A 21,020-nucleotide genomic window follows, 5' to 3' on the forward strand; every position below is an offset into this window, starting at 1 on the left:
CACGAAGAGCTCAGCCAGCCTGAGTTAGCTAAAGCCTCAGCCAAACTGAGCACGAAGAGCTCAACCAGACTGAGTTAATTAAAGTCTCAGCCAGACTGAGCACAAAGAGCTCAGCCAGACTGAGTTAATTAAAGCCTCAGCCAGACTGAGCACGAAGAGCTCAGCTAGACTGAGTTAGCTAAAGCCTCAGCTAGACTGAGCACGAAGAGCTCAGCCATGCTGAGTTAGCTAAAGTCTCAGTCAGACTGAACGGGCAGAGCTCAGCCAGATCGACTCAGTGCAACAGAGCCCTCCAAGTCTTAGTCAGAACTTGAATGAAAAATTCGGCCCATCCATTTTCACAATTTAATATCACGACATGGTTGCCATACTTAGTTAAAATCCAAGTTCATGACTATCCATTTTCACTAATCATACAAGTTAGCCTGTCTGCCCATTTTTAACATTTTTCCCATCATGGTTTACTTACGAAATTTCATATCAAACTTTCATGGTTCGCCCATTTTTAACATTTCATATCCATTTTCATATCCATTTTCACTAGTCAAACTTTCACTGATCATTCATTTTTAACATTTTTTTCCATCATGGTTTGCCCATTTTTAACATTTTCGTGTTTAACACGGTTCACATTTTCACTTCTCACTGATTGCCCATTTTGACCATTTTACATCACAATTTACGCACAAGTTTACAACTCAGAACAACGACAACAATAATATACAAGGAAATTCGTTGTTTTATTCGTAACCTTACACTCTCATACAAATTGTTGCACAAAATTACACACAAACACACAAAAAAAAACAAAACAAAACAAAAACAACAAAACACATAAACAGAAAAATTTTACACAAGTCACTCTTCCTCACTCGAGGCAAGATCTTCCTCTTCAATCCCCTCATCCAGAGGGGTCTGGGCGACGTCATCTTCCCCTACCTTCACGAGGTTGAAGTCCAAGTCCGGGAATAGCTCTTGCGCCTTATGTTTGAAGGTCATCCAGCCGCTGTCCCAGAACTCGCTCATCTCGTGCTTGTAGAAGTCAGATCGCTGGAAGCTTTGGATCACTTCCTCTTCACTCTTACCTCCAGCGGCCGTTCCCGACGGCCCAGCCCCCCCATCTCCTTCCTTCACCAGGCTATTGGCAACAGCGGCATCAATGGCCATCTGGAAGTCGGCGGACCCCTTGAATTGCTCTACGGCCGCCATACACAAGTCGGGGTACGCCGCCCTCTCAGATGCCAATTTCGCCCTCTCCTCTGCCAGGGCCTTCTCTAACTCCGCAATCCGACCATCTACCTTTTCTTTGTCCCTGATCGCCTAGTCACGCAGCTCTTCATTATTGGCCATGGCCTTTTCCCACCTCTTATTGGCGGTGGTACAGGCTTGCTAGACCTGCCCTAGTTTTCTATTCTCACCCGCCAACTCGAACTCTAGCGATATCGCCTTGCGGCGCTCCGCGTCCAGCTCTGACATGGTTGCGAGGAGCTCGACACCAGCTCGATCTGCCGAGTAACCCTGCAGCAATGCCAATACTTCCATGCTCTTCACCCTTCGCTCATACTCCAGCCCCTTGGCGCATGCACTTCGAGCGGCTTTCTTCCAGCCCGCTATCTCCTTTGTTAGTTTCTACAGCTACCCCTTCCAGCCCTTCCAGCTGAACCCTCAGCGGCTCTACCTCCATCTTCGCACGCGCTGCTTTATTCAACAGAGCAGCCGCCAAGGTCTCTGCCTCCATTTGGGCCGAGCACAACCCTCTCAAGAGGTCGGCCTCCCCCAACCGTGCCATCGACCGCACGGCAGCATCCTCCAACACTCCAACTAGGCGATCGGCTGCCACCCTGGCTTTCCCCCCTTCGTCCGCCGAACGACCGGCCAGCACCTGCGCATGGTACACTACGATCGTCAGCGCGGCACTCGTCCCTGGAGTGCTGGTCCTAGTCTTTCCTTCACTAGGACTGGGGGTTACTTCTGGTGCAGATACCACTGTCGCCACCACTTGGGCACTTGGACCCAAGTGTTCTTTCAGCACTTGGGCACTTGGACCCTCGTCTTCATTCGCCACTTGGGTGATCTCCCCTTCTGGAGCTGCCTCCACCATTCCCTCCTTCATCTTCTCCACCATGGGGGTGTCCTCACTCCCAACCCTCATCTTTTTCAAGACAGGGGCGCTTTTTTCCCCCTTTACAGCCGCCCTCTTCTTCTTTGTCTTCTTCAACACTGCCTCCACCTCCTGCGTGCCCCTCTCCTTCAACGGGTCTACTGGGGGCGGTAGTGGGGCGAAGCCAGTTAAGTCTTTGTCTCCCAGCGGTTTGAGACGTGGTCAGACCCGCTCCCTCATCACCAACTTAGGAGCAGGCCCCAGCTGAGCCTCCTTATACTTTTTTGCCCTGGCCAAGGTCCTCCACTCCTCCACCTCATTCACCTTCCGCCCCGCCTCCAACTCCTCTAGGGCGGGGTCCTCTTCCATCGGCTGCAGCCCTAAACCTAAGGCACACAGAGCTGAAGGACAGACAAGGTCGTCCCACCTCACACCCTCCTTCTTCCTCCACTCCTTCACCTTTCTCACCCTACCTTTTGCCTCCGTCCTAACTTCGACCCCACCGACTTCGTAAGGACTTTCCATGGCATTCACACTGCTCCCCCACCATTTGCTGACACATAAAACCACCTCAGCCTCCACCCCTTCACCGACGAGGGCAACCCCCCTACTAACCCCTACCTGCCACACTTGCAAAGTCACCCACGTCTCTTGTTGACCGGACGCTTTGTAGCACGAAAAGAATTCTTCCACTGTCATCGCCGCTCCCTCAGTCGCCCGTGGCCATGCGATCGCACAGACCATTATAATTTTCCATGCATTGGGCATCAGCTGCCCGGCGCCGCCTCCAGTCGGTTCAATATATCTACCACTACCTGGGGAATCGGTAACCTTAGGCCTCCTTGCAATGCTTCCTCGTACAACAAGAATTCTGATGGCCGCGCATCCGACGCCCTCTCCTTAGATGTGGGCACCCTCAACTCTATCTCTGCCGGAATTTGGTACTTCCTTCGTACCTCCTCCAACTCCTCCGCCATAAATGTGGACCTGTCGGCCATGGTGTGCCAGTGGTCCGGCTCCACTTGGCTAATTGGCCTAGCGGCGACGATCATCGTCATCGGGCGAGCCCGCACCACCTACCCTGCTCCCCTCTCCTCCCTCCGCTCCACTTGATACTGTTCCGCCAACTCCACTGCGTCGTCTTTTCCCAAAAAGTCTAGTCTCATGGTTGGCACTTCATCTCGTGCCATCCCTCCTATGTGTCAGCGTATAGCTTCGGACGCTGTCACAAGGAAGTTTGCAAAGTGTTGCAGAGGTGTATCACACGAAACAAATGAGTTCACTTCTAGGACGTGTTGGTTTTTTGCAAAAATGTAGGTAAAGCAAATAACTCCAAATGCCCACGGTTTGCCTATATTTCAAGGGTCAAGATTAAATTCCGCCAGTTTGAAAATTTTCGCCCCCGCCTCTTCAACGCCCTATATTAGTCTATCCTTTCATCTCTTGCTAACGCCTCACTACCCTTGTTACGGGATTGTGCCACGTGTACGACCACGATCCACTGTTCTCTTCCCATTCCCTGTCTATTCCACTTTACATCATCACGTTCCACGCCGCGCCTCGAGCCTCGCGCGCTGCCATTTTCCCTTCCCACTCGGTCACTCTCCGCGATCGGCCCTCCTCGCAGTCGGCCGACTCACTCGATCACCCTCCGCCGTCGGCCCTCCTCGTAGTCAGCCCTCTCACTCGGTCACCCTTCGCGGTCGGCCCACCTCCCAGTCGGTCCTCTCTCCGTCGACGTCTCACAACCCCTGTCTTCTTCCTTATTCCCTTCGTTGGACTGAAGCTGCACTTGGGAATGGGGGACTACTGACGTAGGTGGGCCTATAGGGGCTTTTGGCCCACCACTTAGAGCCCAATACATAATTCAAACACCAAAGCCCAACATTGTACCAAGGACCAATGACATCTAAACACGTGTCAAGAAAAAAACCAGCCACATAAGCAGACAAAGATCCTGCAGAGTTATTATGCCACACATCAGCCATTAATGAAGTTCCTTGCAACATTTAATGCGATAACCCCTTCACGACGGAACAGAACAGCCTCACCATGAACAAGGCAGGCTAGAATATAGGCTTTCGGCCAACATGACAGGTTGGAATGGACAAGAAAATGATGAACAAAGGATATAAGCAGGTTTCTAAGACAAAGAGAAGGTTAAGTTCTTTATCACCATCCTATCTCTATACTCCGTTGATATCTTTTCTCTAACTTGCTCGTCTGAGGGTTCGCTGGGGGACTCTCATTCCCCGTTGAACTCTTGTGCAGGTTTCTCAGTGGGCCAGCAATCGGACAACCATGTGGGAGGCCTGGATCAGCCCGACCCATTACTTAGAAACCCTCAGTATCATCAGTAAGTAAGTTAGTGGATCTTGAAATTTTTAGTTGGATGAGTCATGTATGCCTCATCCATATGAATAAAAAACACAAGTGCTCTATAGACATTCTTTAGAGAAGATTGATGTTGGACAGGTGATGATGTGTCTGGTTTCTTCTAAAAGGAGATTTTGCTGCAGAAAGGACCAAATTTTATACAGTGAAGATTTCACAAAAATGATCATCAAGTTATTCAAAGAAAATAATTAAATAGTAAATTGACAATATTATAATTAAGTAATATTAGCATGACCAATGACATTTTATTAGACGCCAAACATTAAATTATTTTATTCTATTTTTTTCAAAATTTAAGAGAAGTGATAAATAAATTTGTTGCTTAAAATTCTAGTTGGTTTTTACAATTAAATCGGTTCAACGGTTTCCAAGAAATTCCATTAAAACTTCCAAAGCTAGCATGCAATATTTTTTCATTTGTAAAGTAGCTTTTAAAATTTTATTTTTTATATTTAATTGAAAAAATCTCTTTAAGCATTTGTTTTCAAGAGTTGGGAGGGAAATCAAACTCTTTGTACAACTAGTGGATGAAAGTAAAATTATAGGATTACTTGGGTCAACATTTCAATCCTACAAAGCAATGAGACATTGGCTGCTTAGACTGTGTATGAGCATGTGAATTAATCTTTTTGAGCTGGCATTTTAGCTTTCTGACACCATTTCTCTCTCTTAGTGATAGAACAAACCAACAAACCAAAGACTAAAAGGCATTGCTCACACACACACAAAACTTGTGAAGTAAACCAAACCAGCATTATGAAGGATACAGTACAAATTATGCAGTGATATCATCTTGATGATTATAAGTGGACAATGCGTCTGTCATGTATGAGAGATTGGCTCAACATACCAAAATTGAGATCATTAGTTTTCAGCAGTTGTCTCTATTTAGAAATGTAAGACTTTCTTTGAGAATTTAAATACCCAATTAATCTTAGGAAAGGGACTTGGATAACCTGCAAAATACAGCTGGTTTACTAACAACACTATAGAAAGTCTTTGGTTAAACCGTTCAATTAGACCTCCCTTCTTCGTATAGGCTTAATAATTGGTGCCTTGATCTGTTCACCATGACGGGTAAAACCAAATTAGAATTCCAAAGCATTATTCATCATTCTAAATAATAATTAAAAAAAAATATTTATACTTCAGCTTGACTGAACCACAGAATCAAATTATCTGTACATTTCCGTTGTGAGGGAAAACAAAGTTAGTTGAAATGGACTCAGTACTATTGAAATCAATTAAGTGTTACTTAATTAGTGACGAAAAGTGACTACTCCAAAAGTCACAAACTGATAGGATCAAACCACCCAAATGCTTTATATCTGGACTACAATCCTCATTTTTGGCATTCCTTTTTTATCTTATCCTGAGGTGGAAAGTATTGGATAATAGGGCAGGGCAGGGCAGATTAAAGAAAGATGATTCAACACTTTTCAATGGTCCATCTCAACATGTTTGCATGTACAAATCTAAAGCCGGCCTTACATGCTACTACTTTCTGATAAGATATATATATATATAAATAATGTTATTGCTAGTCGGAAAGAGAATCAACACATCATAGCCCCATCAGCACAGTTTTTTCACATGTTGAACAACTTTTCAACTCTTGAAGTTTCGAGGTTAGTAAGTATTGTTGGTTTTGTTTGAAATTTGTGTCCTTAAAATCAATCAATCTTAATATAAGTAATAAAATTGGAGAGATAATGAGAGATTAAAGAAATCTTAAAATCAGTCAATCTTTGGCTTCTTCACTCAATCCCATTTGTCTTTGTTTAATAAAATCACATCAGAAGGTTGTAGGGTACTTTTATCTCTTCTTTAGCTAAGAAGAAGACAGTTCATGGTTCTTCATATTTAGTATGATAATTCACAAGCTCTTTCCCTTGGTTCTTCATATTTGGTACTTTTATCAACAATAAAAAATAAGAACTTGTCTTGAATCTTGAAGGAGTGCATGTCAAGGTATTCTTGTCACAAGAACCTGACTCAGACTAGATTATTTAGAACATGAAAGTGTAATACAGCCAAAGGTCAAAGAAAATGAAGCCTTTTGATTTGGCTGACAATCACAAGTATTAACACTTGTTGTCATGTTTGTTTGGACGGACTGAATTAGATGAGATTAGCATTCCTAGGTCTGTTAGTCTTAGGCTATGTTTAGATCATGGATTTGGATAGGGATTTGGAAAGGGAAAGTTATCAATCCCTTTGGATTGTGTATCCTATCCTATGTCCGGATGGACTATTAATCTGGACTGTAATTTTCTTAGCCCAACATTGGATTATGCATTTTGCTGGATTATTAGTCCAGTCCCAAGGCTATGTCTGCCCAAGCAAGCATGAATAGAAGGATGATGGCAATAACTGGAAAAGATCTATCACCAAATGGGCAGGCAATGGAAAACCTTGTTATTACTCTTTGAAAGTACAATCAGAATTGCTGTGAGAGGAACATCAGTGAAAAATACAAGAGAAGTTGAAAAATGAGGAGCAGAAATTGAAAGAGAGTTAAATATCAATTTTAGTGATATTCATCTTGGAATTGAGGGGTGATTTGTAGACAGAAAATATCGTATTTCCCTTCCTTTGTATTTTTTCCCTCCTCAAATTCTTGCTTAATCCAAGACCCAACACACAGCCTAAGAAAATTCTGGCTTCTATAAACAAGTAGCCAAAATTATTTGCAGTAACTAAATTTCACAGAACAAAACCACTGACCCTTTGTTATGAATTTTGTACTGCTCTCAAATTATTGTTTTCGGCAATTTGCTGGTTTCCTTTTTCCACCTGTCAATTCTTTACATATAATGCTAGGATGTAACAAATAGAACCAATGACTCATTTACTGATGAGAAATTGCTTTCTATTGAAGCAAAAGCCTAAGTAAAAATTTGTTAGAATGTGATTATACAACTTTCTTCTCCTAATTCATATACACATCTAACGAATACATCTGTTCAATCACTTCTGATCAAGTTGTAAGTATTGAGCTGAGACTGAGAGAGTGCCTTGAAGATATTTGAAGGTTCTGCGATAATTCAGGAATCCCATGAACCAGAAATCAAAATTGTCCACAGTATCTATTTGTATGTACTTCCGCGATGGTCTCTTCGTGTTTTGGCTTTCATTGGCTCTCTTTATCTTTACTAGTAGGATCACGACCTGTATGTGATTCACATTACTTAGCTATTATTTAAGATTTTAACAAGAATGAATATGAATTCAGATATGGATATTAACTTACATTGTTATGGATTCGAACTGGCTGCCCATTCGGAGATGACAATTTGATTGCTCTCTCACTACAGAAGGCAACCTTGTCGGTTGAGATAAAGAGGAGGCCTGCTAAAGGACCGGCTGTTGTTGACAAATAGCATTGGGAAGCCTTGAGCAACTTCTCTCCTTCTCTAATGTTAAAATTCTGCTTGAAGATCTTCTCCATCCCCCCAACTTGAAGAATTTTCATGGTCAATCTCAACTTCCCTTTCACTGTTTCCTAGATGTTGGGCCCTAATCTCATTACAATTTTGTAAAAGAAAAAGAAAAAATTAAAACATGATACAAGGCCAAAGTTTACTATGTTGTTTAAAGTAGAAGATGTGTATTTGGAATTTTACAGTTTTGGCTGTGACAATGGAGGAAACAAAATCAAAATTCAAATGTTGGATACAAGTGTTAGTTGGATACGAGTTCTTAAAACTTTGATTAATTAGTCTCATACTCAATTGAATTGAGAAATAGTTACCGTGATCTTGAATGCCATTTGCAAGATTGTCACATTCCAAATTCACGCATGACTGGTCGTGGCCCACAGGGACTTAGCCCAAGGCACACGTAAGTCTAAACACAAACCCAAAATGACAAAGAATAAATATAACGATAGTTCAGAAATAAATAAATCAAAACCCAATCCAGTGACATGTCACAAGTATAAATGGCAAAACCAACGATAACCAACTTTCAAAAATATATACTAAATGGAATACAAATCGCTCACAAAATAAAATAATTCTAAATAAAACCCAACCACAATGTATGCACAAAACCGATATAACAAGCTAAAACAAAATAATGAATGTCCTAGAGGTCCATGCAATTGAGTCTCCGCTACGCCACGAGTCCACTTTAAGTCCTTCTATCACCTGGAAATGATAAATAACTAAGTCAGCTGATGGCTCAATGAGTAGAAGCATGGATAGTAAATATAGTTTTGAAAAACAGGGTGCACTTCCAAAATAAGATATATATCACAGAAATTAGATTGGCATACAGTTTTGTTAAAGACAATCTATTTCAAAAAGAAGGTTCCACAGTTCAACTATTAAAATACTCACGTCTCTCAAGAACATAACATATGACATTTTCCACTTAAAACAGATTACAACATGATCATTAATAATTTTCTGAGTACCAAGAATAACAAGTAACACGCCACACAGTTCTCAAGGCAGTAAGCCCATTGGATCCAATATTGAACCAAGAGTCATCTTAGGGGTGACAACCCAGGCATTTTCTCTAAGATGACCCGATTGAAGGTCATCTAGCCTAGTCCAGGTCTTTTCTTTTTTTTTCGGTGAGCACTAGAGTCATCACAACCAAACCCAGATATGTTCCCTAGTGGCCAGAGTCACCACACACAGTGGAATAATTTCCCTAGACTTTTATATACAGATGGTTCCAATAATCAATACAATTCAGTTTCGCAAAACATGGTAGTTCACCATTATAAACATGAGATCATAACAAGTAGTTTACAGTATGCCAAGTTTATACATGTTTCATAAATAATTTAATTCCATTGATACTATAATAATTTATCAAAACAGTTTAGTCCTGAAACAACAATTTAATTTTCTAACAGTTCAAGGTAGGGGAACATATATAAAAATGTGTAGCATGCAACTACTCACCTGAAAACGAAATAATATAATCCTCGAATAGAGTATGACAGTCCAACTAGTGACTTGAACCAAGTATGAAAACTACACATCACTACTAATTCAAACATACTAAAAAAAAATAAAAAACTAAGTACCCCCACACTAAAGCGCAATAACATAACTCAACCCTACTCACCGTTACTCTTAAATAATACCTAAGCTCATCTTCTTCAAGGTCTAAAATTACCCAAGACATGGGTTCAGATCGAAACTTAATTAAAAGTAACTTTAAGATAAAACAAAGTTTTAAACAAGTTTTCTCAATCTATTCGCTAACTTTGAAAATTAAAAACCCAGTCCATGCTATTAGAAAAATTCCAAAACCCCCCAGATATTAACTAATATATCCTAAGTTTCAAACCCAACTGGTTTTACTTGATTTGCTAATCAAAATAATTATTTACAATTAATTATATCCAAACATGTCACTTTCTGCAGCACTTTAAAGAAATTAATAGTTCTCTTAGTATATCGGAGCAATCAATGCAAGGCCAAAAATATGAGAAACTAGACTCGTTACCGGTTCTAATGACGCTGATTTAATAATTTTCAGATTTATACCCAGAGAGAATGACACTTCCGAATTTACTATTTTGTACTAGTTTCGTGGACAGATTTGAACGCATCAGTATATATGGATTTTGACTCCCAAAAATTATAAAATAATTCTAGCATGAAATTCAATATTTAATTAAGCTACTGTAAAAATTTCAATTCAAAATTCATCTGTTTGACATGGTTTCTTAATTTTAAAAATTTGTATTTTTGTGCAGAATTTTGTGGACTAAGAATTGCACCCATTATTTATCATCACCAACCACCGACTTGGCACCCAAACAACACACCCGTTTCTCCTATTCCTTCCCAACAAGCAGATTACACACATGAACCATCACAATGTAAAAATATAATAAAATTGGACAATACCTTAGGGTTGTTGACCCACCAATGTTGCTAAAAGTTTCTCTCCAATCTCTCTTTTCTCCCTCTCTCTCTCCCTCTTTCTCCGTCACGGCTGCGGCTATTTTGTGGTGAACAAATAAGAGAGATTAATGTTTTATTATTATTACTATTAATCTTTAACATCATATGTTTAAAATTAATTAAAATACCCTCTAAAAATATTTAATTTATACTTTAGAATTCACCATCAAAATATTTGAGATTATAAAATTATTATTATTTAATTATTTATTTTATTTTTATATCTGGATTCTCACAAAGATGGTTTGCGTTTTCTCCGAACTTGTTCATCTTATCAATCACTGTACCTTCTTTATCTGCATGCATACAAATCAATTATCAAAAACTTGTCTTAATTTCAATCGTAGAAAACTAGCAAGTGATATAGACCTCTATTCCTGAGAGAAATGGAGAGAGAGAGAGAGAGACTTACTCTGTTTGAATTTGAAAGGTCCATTTGGAGGAGGGGGAATATGGTATTGGTTATCAGGATTGCATAGAAGTCTTTTTGGTGACTGCTGAACTGAATAATTTACCGAGCTCACTGGAATTCCAATAACATGTTCCATTTGCAGGTTCTTCGCATAAACTTGATGGTGAATCACTATAATTTAAAGCTGTCTGTTTCTCCCTTGGATTTGCTGTCTGCAGTAAGCAATGAGTCTAGATTGTTCTCTTCCACTGTCAGAGGTCATGTATTTTGCAACGTATTTGTATACATAGAAAAGTTAGTTGGTGGATCTTTTACTTTTAGTTGCATGAGTCACCCATGCCTCATCAACATGAATAAAGGCACAGATATGAACTCTAAAAGGAATTTTTTTAAAATAGATTGTTGGATTGGAATATTTAGTGGTTTTAATCTGGAATTGAGAAATACACCCTTTTGCAATTACTTTTAATTAATTGGGGTAAATTAAATAATCCAATTAGTTGGGCCAAACATTTGATTCATTCAATGATTTTATTAAGCAATACAAGGGAAAATACTACTTTGCTTGTGCTGACTGTGTAGGTGATTATGTGTGGGGAGTGATGTGATCTGGCATTTTAGCTTTTTGACACCATGCCACCTCCTCTTTTAATGCTTATAACAAAAGAAAGGGAAACAGACAGCTCATGTGTCTCAGTCTCACAACAAATGTATTAAAAGAAAGAAAGAAAGAGAAATTATATGCTGATCTCATGATGACCAATGAATAAATAATATGTGATCTGATGGAAAGCCATGTCATCACTTCAAAAAAATGACTTTGTCGCTTGACAATATATATATATATATATTTTTAAAATTTAGTTATTATTTTTACTTTTCAGGGTTTGTGAAATTGAAATTAAAATCGTAAGTTTTTAGGGATTGACTGGATTTAGGAATGTGGGGGTATTTTAATAATTAACATTGAATTAGAATAGTGTGAATTTAAACTCCTTAACTGGAGAAATTTTTGAGTGCAGATAGGATAGGTGTCATGTGATACCTTTTTCTTTTCTCATTGGTTGAGAAAGTGGGGGCGACATTTATGTGTTGGGTGATGGAGAGACAACATAGGAAGCTATGGTATTTGTGATTGGTTGAAGGCACCATGTGACATGTCACATGTACCCTATCTGCACCCAAGAATTTTTCCCTTAACTGACCATATAGGAATGGCATTTTGGTGATAGTTTCAAGTCTTAAATCATGGAAAGGACGGAGAGAACTAAAACTCCTAGAAAAATGGAAGTCAAGTGTTAAAAATAAAGAGGATAAGAGAACCTTCTCACAAAGAGACAATATGATTGTCCCAAGCACTCAGAATGCTCTTTTTTATTTTTATTTTTTTTCTTTTTTCCTTCTAGATTCAGATCATTAATATGAACATTCTTTTTTATTAATTTTGAGGTTGAGGTGTAAGGGAGAAAACTGTAGGTCAAAGATGATTAAATTACCCTTTTTTGACATGTTTATGCGAAGGCCAAGTGACTGAATCTAAAGCCGGCCTTGCATGCTGCTACATACAAACGTGTTGATGTATGATAAGATTATGCAATTCCATTCTCAATTTTATTTTGAGTGGGAAAGAGATTCTCCACATCATTGCCCCATCAGCACAACATAAGTTTCCTCATGTGAATAAAGGTTGAGACCCCCTTTGGGGGTCACCGCCTTGACCCCCTTTAGGTTTGATTGGTCAATTTTTCCTTCTTTTTTTTTTCCTTCTCACCAATCCCCAACCTCCATGTGTGTGAGGGGGTTGTGGGGATGGGTGTTTTAAGGGGGTCTAAATCAATGTCCTATATCTGTTATCAACAGTAGTAGCATGCAAGGCTGAACTTTTTTTTTGTTGCTCAGCAGATCAAGGCACAGTGTGTGTGTGAGCAATGCCTTCTAGCCTTTGCTTTGGTCTATTACTAAGAAAGACGAATGGCATCATAAAGCTAAATGCCAGCTCAAAAGCTTAATTCACAATGCTCACACACAGTCAGCAAGACATAAGCAGCCAATGTGTCATTGCTTTGTAGAATTGAATGATTAAAATGCTGACCCAACTAATCCTATTATTTTACTTTCATTCACCAATTGCACAAAGAGTTTGATTTCCCAACTCTTTCCATGAAAACAAAAGTTGAAATAAATTAAAAACAAAAAAGTTTAAAAGTTACTTTAGAAATGAAAACAATATTGAATGCTCACTTTGGGTAGTTTTAATGGAATTTCTGAGAAACCATTGAACCGACGTAACTGTACAAACCAACTCAAATTTTAAATGTTTTTAATACTTCTAATACAGTCATTTCATTATTTATGTTCTTTAAATATCTTGACCATTTTGCTGTTTATATCAAAAAAATTAAAAATAAAAAATAACCAACTCATGTGGATGAGGCAAAGATGACTAAGACTTGGACCTTCTGCATATCTCTTTTCTAAAAGAGACCAGACACACCATTACCTTCTTAATACCAATTTGTCTTCATAGAATGCCTTTAACTAAGACTTGTGTGCTTTTTTATTCATGTGGATGAGGCAAAGATGACTCATCATGCAACTAAAATTTAAGATCCACCAACTTACTTGCCTTTTCTATCCCTATATATATGCATTTGCTGAATCCATTGCTAGAACCATCAGACTAAGCATATCCTCAGCCAATACATCTGACAATCACAGAACATTCCTCGCCAAAACCAAGGAATACAAAACAGAACCAAATTGGAGCAATTCATCAAATATGGAGCAGATTCTGGCACATGTTATTGGAATTCCAGTAAGCTCATCATCAATGGCATATCCAAACAAACTTTTACAGGAACCTGCTAGCCAATACCATATTCTCTATTCTTCAAATGGACCTCTAAAATTAAAACATAGTAAGTATTTTTTTTTTATTTTTTATTTTTTATTTTTCGTACCTTACTAGTTTTAAATGATTAAAATTGAGACCCTATTTAGCAATTGATTTGTGACTAATGTGCAGAAAAAGGAGATAGGTTGAACAAACTTGGAGGAAAAGCAGACAACCTTGCAAATGGCATACGTGAGCTTGGTAACTAACTGTTTCCTTGCTTCAAACAAGTCTGAGAATAACTCAATTCAAGAATATGAATATTTCTTTTGTAGAAAATTATTTACTGTTTCTTGATATATACCATATTAAAATCTATATTTTTTTTACTGCCAAAAAGATGGCAGAAAAACCAACTGGAAAGTTTTGAAATAAATATATATATATATATATTTTAACATCGAAATAAAATTGCTTTCTTTTCCATAGCTGTATTAGCGTCAACCAACATAGGATGATCATGAGATATGCTTTTATGTGAATGTGAGTCTTATTGCATTTTGTGAAAATTTCAGTGAGATTGGGGCCCAAGATCTCCAAAATTGTGAAGGGGAAACTAAGCTTGGGGGCTAAAATTATTCGAGTAGGTGGTTTGGAGAAGATTTTCAAGCACAATTTCAGTGTTACAGAAGGAGAGAAGCTGCTAAAGGCTTCCCAATGCTATTTATCAACAACAGCTGGTCCAATAGCAGGCCTCCTCTTCATCTCCACTGACAAGGTTGCCTTCTGCAGTGATAGATCCATCAAATTGTCTTCTCCAACCGGTGATTTTGTAAGAATTCGTTACAAGGTTTTGATCCCGGTAGAAAAGATATTGAGAGCCAGTGAAAGCCAAAATGTGAAGAGACCATCACAGAAGTACATCGAAATAGTTACTGTGGATAATTTTGATTTCTGGTTTATGGGATTCCTGAATTATCAAAAAACTTTGAAATATCTTGAGCAGGCAATCTCCCAAGCTCGGTGACACACAACTTGGCTCATAAGTGATCCAAACAGAGATTTCTTTTTTGTCCTGCTCTACTATATCTAGATGTGTTTATATTAAGGGAGCAAAACTATACGTATTTTGTAGTCACTCTTATGTATAATTAAAATTTACTAGTTTTTCTTTGGTCATACTTTGACCACTGCCATGTGGCACTAGTAGGACTTATGGACTAGGATTGCTCATGGAAGCCTGGCCAACCTAGGCCTCCATGTTGATCCGGTCTAATTTTTGCTCCCAGAATTGTAATACTCTACTCCGACGTATGAACAGCAGATTGATCATCTTGAACCAACTTAGTGTGCTCTCTTGTTTGTAGTCAGGTTTGTTTGAGTCTTTGGAATATCAAAATATTTTGATGCCCGTGAGACTCAACCAAGCGTAAGAAATTGAAACTCAACTTTGAAATGAAATATAAAAAAAAAAAAAAAATGCACACAAATGATGCACTGCAGACGATTTTGACTGATGATTTATGGGATTTGTAAATCATCAACGAAAAAAAATTCCTTAACTTGTCAGCAAGGAATTCTATGGAGGTCATAGAGTTACAAACTCAACCAAACATCAAAACTGAATTACCAGCTCTTAACCCACAACTCTTCTTCTTTGTCATTCTCAAAAATGGTTCTAACATTATTCAGCTGTGTTTACGGAATATTGATATGTATCTATAGAATTTTAACAGATTAACTATGTTTTTCTACTTGGGCTAAAGCCATGTCTTCTTTTTCTTATCTGACTATCTGTCTTTTTAAAAAAAATTTATTTTATTTTAAATTTCTATGCTAATTGGTGCAATTTAACTGGGCTAAAGTTCAAGAGTTGAACACTAGTAGTTCAATGTGGAAAATTATTTTGTGCTGATGGGGCAATGTTGTGACAATTCTCTTGCCCACTGACAATAAAATTGAGTACGGAATTGAATAATCTTGTTATACATCTACACGTACCTAGTAGCATACAAGGCTGACTTTAGATTCACTGAAACACTTGGGTAAAAAAAAAGAGTACTTCAAGCATTTTTAATCCCCAACAGGTCTGGTAGGTAATATTATGCACACTCAATATGTTATATGTACCCATGGCATTTTACGTAGTACATATTTTTCTAGCTATCTTCAGCTAAAAAATGTTTTCTGTTCATTTCACTTATCTTTTATGTTAATTGGATCAAGGGAACTGGGAAACAAATTTCAAATCAAATCAACAACACTCATTAGCCTTCAAAATTCAAGAGCTGGAACAGGTATTGAACATGTGAGAAAGTTGTGCTGATGGGACTATGATGTGTAGATTCTCTTTCCCACCACGTAGTAGTGTGCAAGGCCGGCTTGGAGAAGTGTTGAAGCATTTTTCTTTAATCTGCACTGCACTGGCCTACAAATACAATACTTTCACTTAAACCTCAGGCTCAGGAAAAGATGAGAAGCATTTGGGTGATTTAGTCCTATCAGATTCTGACTTTGTGACCAGCCTCTTTTCCTTCCAAATTAAGTAACACTGGATCTGTTATGTACAGCTGCAGCAGAGCTGGTGTTCTTGTTCTTCTGTTTACCTATTTTTGCTAGGAAGGGAAAACAAAGAAAAACAGAGTTGCTGGAAGACAGTCAGGAACAGAAAAATCAAAAATTGGTTTGCTTCGAGGGAAACCCAATCCTCCAATATCACACAAGAGTGGAGTAAAATTCTGGTTGTTCATTTCAAACTGTGATCAGTACAATAAATAGGAATAAAGTGAACCACTCTGCTAAAGTTTAGCACCCAATATCACACTAAAATAGGAACAAACCCACTATCTCACTAAACAAGGAACAACCCAACAAAATGGGAACTACCTAACACAAATCTGATAAACATGAATATGAAATTTAAATTCTCCTAATGTCAAGTAAAGACTTATTCAACTGATTTATTGCAACTAAAGTGCTGCTCCAATGGAAACATAACAGAATCGATTTCAACAGTTCTGGAATTGTACCCAACTTGAATTCTGTGGTTTCAATTTCAAGAATAGAATCAATTATTATTATTATAATTATTATTTTATAAAATGATGAATTTGATGACTAGATTCTCGCAGGACAATGGTGTGGATTGCACCCATCATGGCAAATAAGACCAAGGCGCTCATTTAAAAAAAATTAAAAAAAAAATTCAGTTAATTTTTTTATGGGCCAATAGATAATATCAGATAAATAAAATACGTGGTCATCATTACCATCTAAGTTAACAGAATGTAAGAGCTACACCCTTCCATGGAGTGTTATTTTTAAGGTAAAAATATCTTATACATCTTCAAGTTTACAAAATATTCCACTCTCCTTTCTCTCTTTACTATTTTCCCCAATACTCCCTTACCACAACCCCCACCCCTTCCCTTCCCTTTGTTGGGGAATTTTCAAAATGGGTTTTCAAATTTATAGTTTATTTTTTGGGTGTTTCAAACTTCTTTGTTTTTCTTTGGAAAGCTTGAAATAAACTTGGGGACTTTGTTCCACATTGGAAAGAGAGTAAAACATGGAGCACTTAATAAAGTGCTACATGGAATATTCTTTTGAATATGGAATTGTGAGGTGAAAGCTAGTGTGTATGCACTCATACCGCAAGGATGCCGCACACGCGCGTCGCGTGGGCAGTGGGCTGGGTGGGGTTTGATGGCGCACTTTGCATTTAGCGCCATGAGGGTGCTTTCCTATTTGCATCGGACAGGTTGGAGCGATAACGTGGATCCAACGTGGCATGGGTGACGAGGAATATAGTCAGCTCCACGTGGCAGTGATGTGGCGTCTGTTGGCGATGAGTCAACAAACCGATCGAACGAGATCATGATCAGCTATGATCAGTCAAGGCATCTATTCGGTGTGAGTATGATCTGCACCATAGATTGTTGATCGAATGATCAGATCTAATCGGATAAGATCAAGGGACATGACCATTCGATCATATGCATCAAGGCTTATAAATAGACTGTGAAATCAGCCATTTCAATCCATCACAAAATTCAGAAAGCATTCCTGCAATTCTCTCTCTCTCCCCCTCTTGATTTAGAGTTTTCGATCAAGAGTTTTTTAAGCAAGTTTTTGCTTTTCTTACTAGTAATCAAATTATGCAGAATTGATTATCAGTGTTTTGGTTTTCTTGATTATATCAAAAGTATTCTGAACTACTGTCATTAGTGCTGACATCAGTAAACTTGATCTTTAGATCAGGCTTCATTGTATCCTAGAGGTGAATGTATTGTAACCCCCTGCACACCTTTTGGTGGGTGCAAATATTGTCTTTAGGAAAACGACAAAGTAACGCGACTTGAAGCACTAAATTTTTGTTCTACATAGACAAGATCATCGCTAAGTTTTGAAGACCCGAAGACCATCAACTGAAGAATTCAAGATGAATTGTTCCAACAATCTAAAGACAATATTTGGATATGACGATGTCTATTCAGAAAATGACTCAAGATTTCATGAAGCTTGACCGATTTGATGGTGGAAATTTCCGTCCTTGGCAAAAGAAAATGCACTTTTTGCTCACCACTCTCAAAGTGGTCTATGTACTGACTACCCCTTTTCCAGTGGAGCAAGAAGACAAGACTATGGAGCAAACCCGTACTAGAACCAAATGAGAGAATGACGACTACATTTGTTAAGGACACATTCTGAATGCGCTGTCAGACTCTTTGTTCGATGTATATCAACATTTGGAAACGACAAAGCAACTCTAGGACATATTACAGTCAAAGTACCTTACCAAGGATGCCACCAGTAAAAAATTTCTTGTTAGTAATTTTATGCGTTTTACTATGATTGATACAAAGCCCATTATGGAACAATTCCATGAGATCCAATATATTCTGAGTCAGTTTCGACAAAAGAATATGAACATGTGTAGACACCCCATTTTTGACTGACCTTAAGACTCAGACGTCACCAGTTGAGCGCTTGGTGATATTGCATATAGTGCTCGTTCAGAAGTTTCAGAGTCTCGGCTGCGAGCCTTGCCTCCGGATTTCCGGACTCTTTCGTGCCTTGCCTCGGTTTGCGAACCAGGCTCTGTTTTCTCTCCCTGAGGGGAGGGAGAGGTCTCGTAGACCATCTCTCAATGGCCGTAGGCTACGTTTCGTGGTCGTAGGCCATTTTTCCCATTTGGAGCCCGGTTTCCGATTTTTCGGAGCCGACGACCGTGTGCCTCAGTTCGAGACCACCTAACCACCTCCGTTTGCTCCGGTTTTTGGTATACACCTTACTTCCTCCCTTTTGAGGAACACTGTGGCCCGAGAGACCAACTTCGTGGTCGAACGTCACCTCCAGTGCTTAACAGCCCATTTTCAGGGCCCCGAGCCGCGCGTTTCGGTCCCCCGAACCTCCGTTTTGCATCCGTTTTGGTTCATTTTTGGTGGAGACCTTATTTTCATAGTTAGGAAGCTTGTAGAAGGGTGGGAGGCCAGCAATTGTTCCGAAAAGCCAGCTTTATTCCTTCATCGCCCTCCGACGCCCGTTTTCCTCACTAAAAAGCCAATGTTGACCACCCCGGGGCCACTTTCTTGAACCCTAAACCCCATATTTGTGTTGTACACACCTGGGAGGCCACCAATAGTTGGTGGCCGACCAGTAATTGTGGCTGACCTTTTTGACCCCCTCTAAAAAATGGTCTTTTCTTTCTCCTGTTTCACTTTTTTTTTGGTTTCAACCACATAGTTGTGTTGTGCACACATGGGAGGCCACCTTTTTGAGGTGGCCGACCAGTAATTTTGTTTGACCGATTTGACCCCTGGTCGGCCGACCATGGGGGGGTGGCCGGCCGACCACCTCAACTTTTTTTACCTGGCCGGCCAAACTCCCCTCTCCAAGTGTGTCCCAGATGTGTATTTTGTTTCCCCCCAGATTTTGTATCCAGGGGGGCTGCCTTTTGGGGGGAAATTTGAATTCATTTTCCCCCCTTTTTCTCCCCTCCTTTGCCTATATAACCAGCCCCTCAGCTGCATTTTGAGAGGTTATAAAAATTTGGTCTAGAGCCCTTGCACTCAATCTCTCTCTCCCTCTATTCCAACCCTCAAAACCACCTTGCTCCTACACCATTTCTACACCACCTCATAGCACCACACCTCCATCCTCCATTCCAGCAACTTGAGGCTGCTTTCCAGAGGTGAAGAACTCCCAAACTTGACTCAAAAGTTGTTGGAGCATTGGTCTACAAGGGTGAGTCACTTTCTTCCCTTTTCTAGTCTTTTTTTGCTTTGTAAATAGGCCTTAGTTGCTTGCATTTTTGGGCTCCTACCCTAACTGTATATAGTCATATTTTGAGCCCCTTTTTATGTTTGATTAAGGGTCTTTCTCTGTTTGAGGCCTCCTGCTAGCACTTGCTTCTTTAACTCTCTTTTAGGCCTTATTTTTGCATAGTATTTTTGGCCTGTTTGTGAGTTGTTTTGGATCTTTCCATAAACTTTGAAACAACTTGTTTTGAGCCCCTCTTCAACATTGTTGAAGGACTCTCCTCTGTTAGAGGCCAGAAGCTATCACTTGCTTCTTTATCTCTCTTTTAGGCCAATTTTTGCATAGTATTTTAGGCCTATTTGTGAGTTGTTTTGGACTTTTCCATAAACTTTAAAATATCTTGTTTTGAGCCCCTCTTCAACATTGTTGAAGGGATCTCCTTTGTTTGAGAACAGAAGCTGCCACTTGTCTCTTTATCCCTCTTTTAGGCCTTTTCTTGCATGATAGTTTGGCCTTATTTGTGATTATTTTCGTGGCTTGACGTAAACTGTAAAGTGCCTTGTTTTGAGTCCCTCTCCAACTTTGTTGAAGGGCTATTTTCCATTTGGGGCCATCTGCTGTCCCTTTGTGTTTAATCTCTATTTTAGGGCCATTTTTGCATGATAGATTAGCCCTATTTGCATTCATTTTTGAGGCTTGTTATAAACTGGAAATATGCATGTTTTGGGACTGTCTTGCATCTGTCTTCATGCTTCATGATCAAATAATGCATGCTTTGTATAGCTATAGGCCAATGCGTATGCCTAGTTTTGTGTTTCGGCGCCATTCCATGCATCGGGTGCCATGTTTCCATGTTTCGGGATCATTTTGCATCACATTTTAGTGCTGAAACTTGCATGTTTGTATGCCATATTTCGTGCCTTACCATGTCTTGTTAGAGTGGCATTTGTGCCTTAGGATCGGTCCTCGGTTTGCGTGCATGTGTGCACGCATTTCGAGTGTCTCATTTTCATCTCATGGCTACTGATGTGAGTGTGGCTGAGGTCCACTCATGTTGGTGTAAGTCCATTGTGCATTGTGTAT

The 21,020-nt window shown here is 39.4% G+C and overlaps 1 protein-coding gene and 1 long non-coding RNA gene across 2 annotated transcripts; one reads left to right on the forward strand and one right to left on the reverse strand.

The window, feature by feature from the left end:
• Positions 1–7,300: 7,300 nt before the first annotated feature.
• Positions 7,301–11,279, reverse strand: LOC114308049 (uncharacterized). The gene is made up of 4 exons (XR_014343481.1): positions 10,844–11,279; positions 9,418–10,727; positions 7,752–8,649; positions 7,301–7,669 (listed from the first exon to the last, which is right to left on the reverse strand). It is a non-coding gene; the product is annotated as an uncharacterized LOC114308049 (long non-coding RNA).
• A 2,134-nt stretch (positions 11,280–13,413) lies between these two features.
• Positions 13,414–15,019, forward strand: LOC145788775 (GEM-like protein 4). Its single transcript, XM_082893520.1, has 3 exons — positions 13,414–13,761; positions 13,869–13,937; positions 14,252–15,019. The coding sequence occupies exons 1-3, from the start codon at positions 13,434–13,436 to the stop codon at positions 14,701–14,703; spliced, it is 849 nt and encodes a 282-aa protein (XP_082749646.1). The 5' UTR covers positions 13,414–13,433; the 3' UTR covers positions 14,704–15,019.
• The last annotated feature ends 6,001 nt before the right edge of the window (positions 15,020–21,020 follow it).

This window comes from Camellia sinensis, chromosome 11 (assembly GCF_055761805.1).
Source record: "Camellia sinensis isolate YWXY chromosome 11, ASM5576180v1, whole genome shotgun sequence".
Classification (NCBI taxonomy): domain Eukaryota; kingdom Viridiplantae; phylum Streptophyta; class Magnoliopsida; order Ericales; family Theaceae; genus Camellia; species Camellia sinensis.

What these genes read in the sequence shown, in the direction of transcription:
- LOC145788775 (XM_082893520.1), top strand. Translation starts at nt 13,434, where the DNA reads ATGCAACTAAAATTTAAGATCCACCAACTTACTTGCCTTTTCTATCCC. An exon ending in ACCTCTAAAATTAAAACATA is followed by an intron (nt 13,762 to 13,868) that starts GTAAGTATTTTT and finishes ACTAATGTGCAG; the next exon opens with AAAAAGGAGATAGGTTGAAC. An exon ending in AAATGGCATACGTGAGCTTG is followed by an intron (nt 13,938 to 14,251) that starts GTAACTAACTGT and finishes TGAAAATTTCAG; the next exon opens with TGAGATTGGGGCCCAAGATC.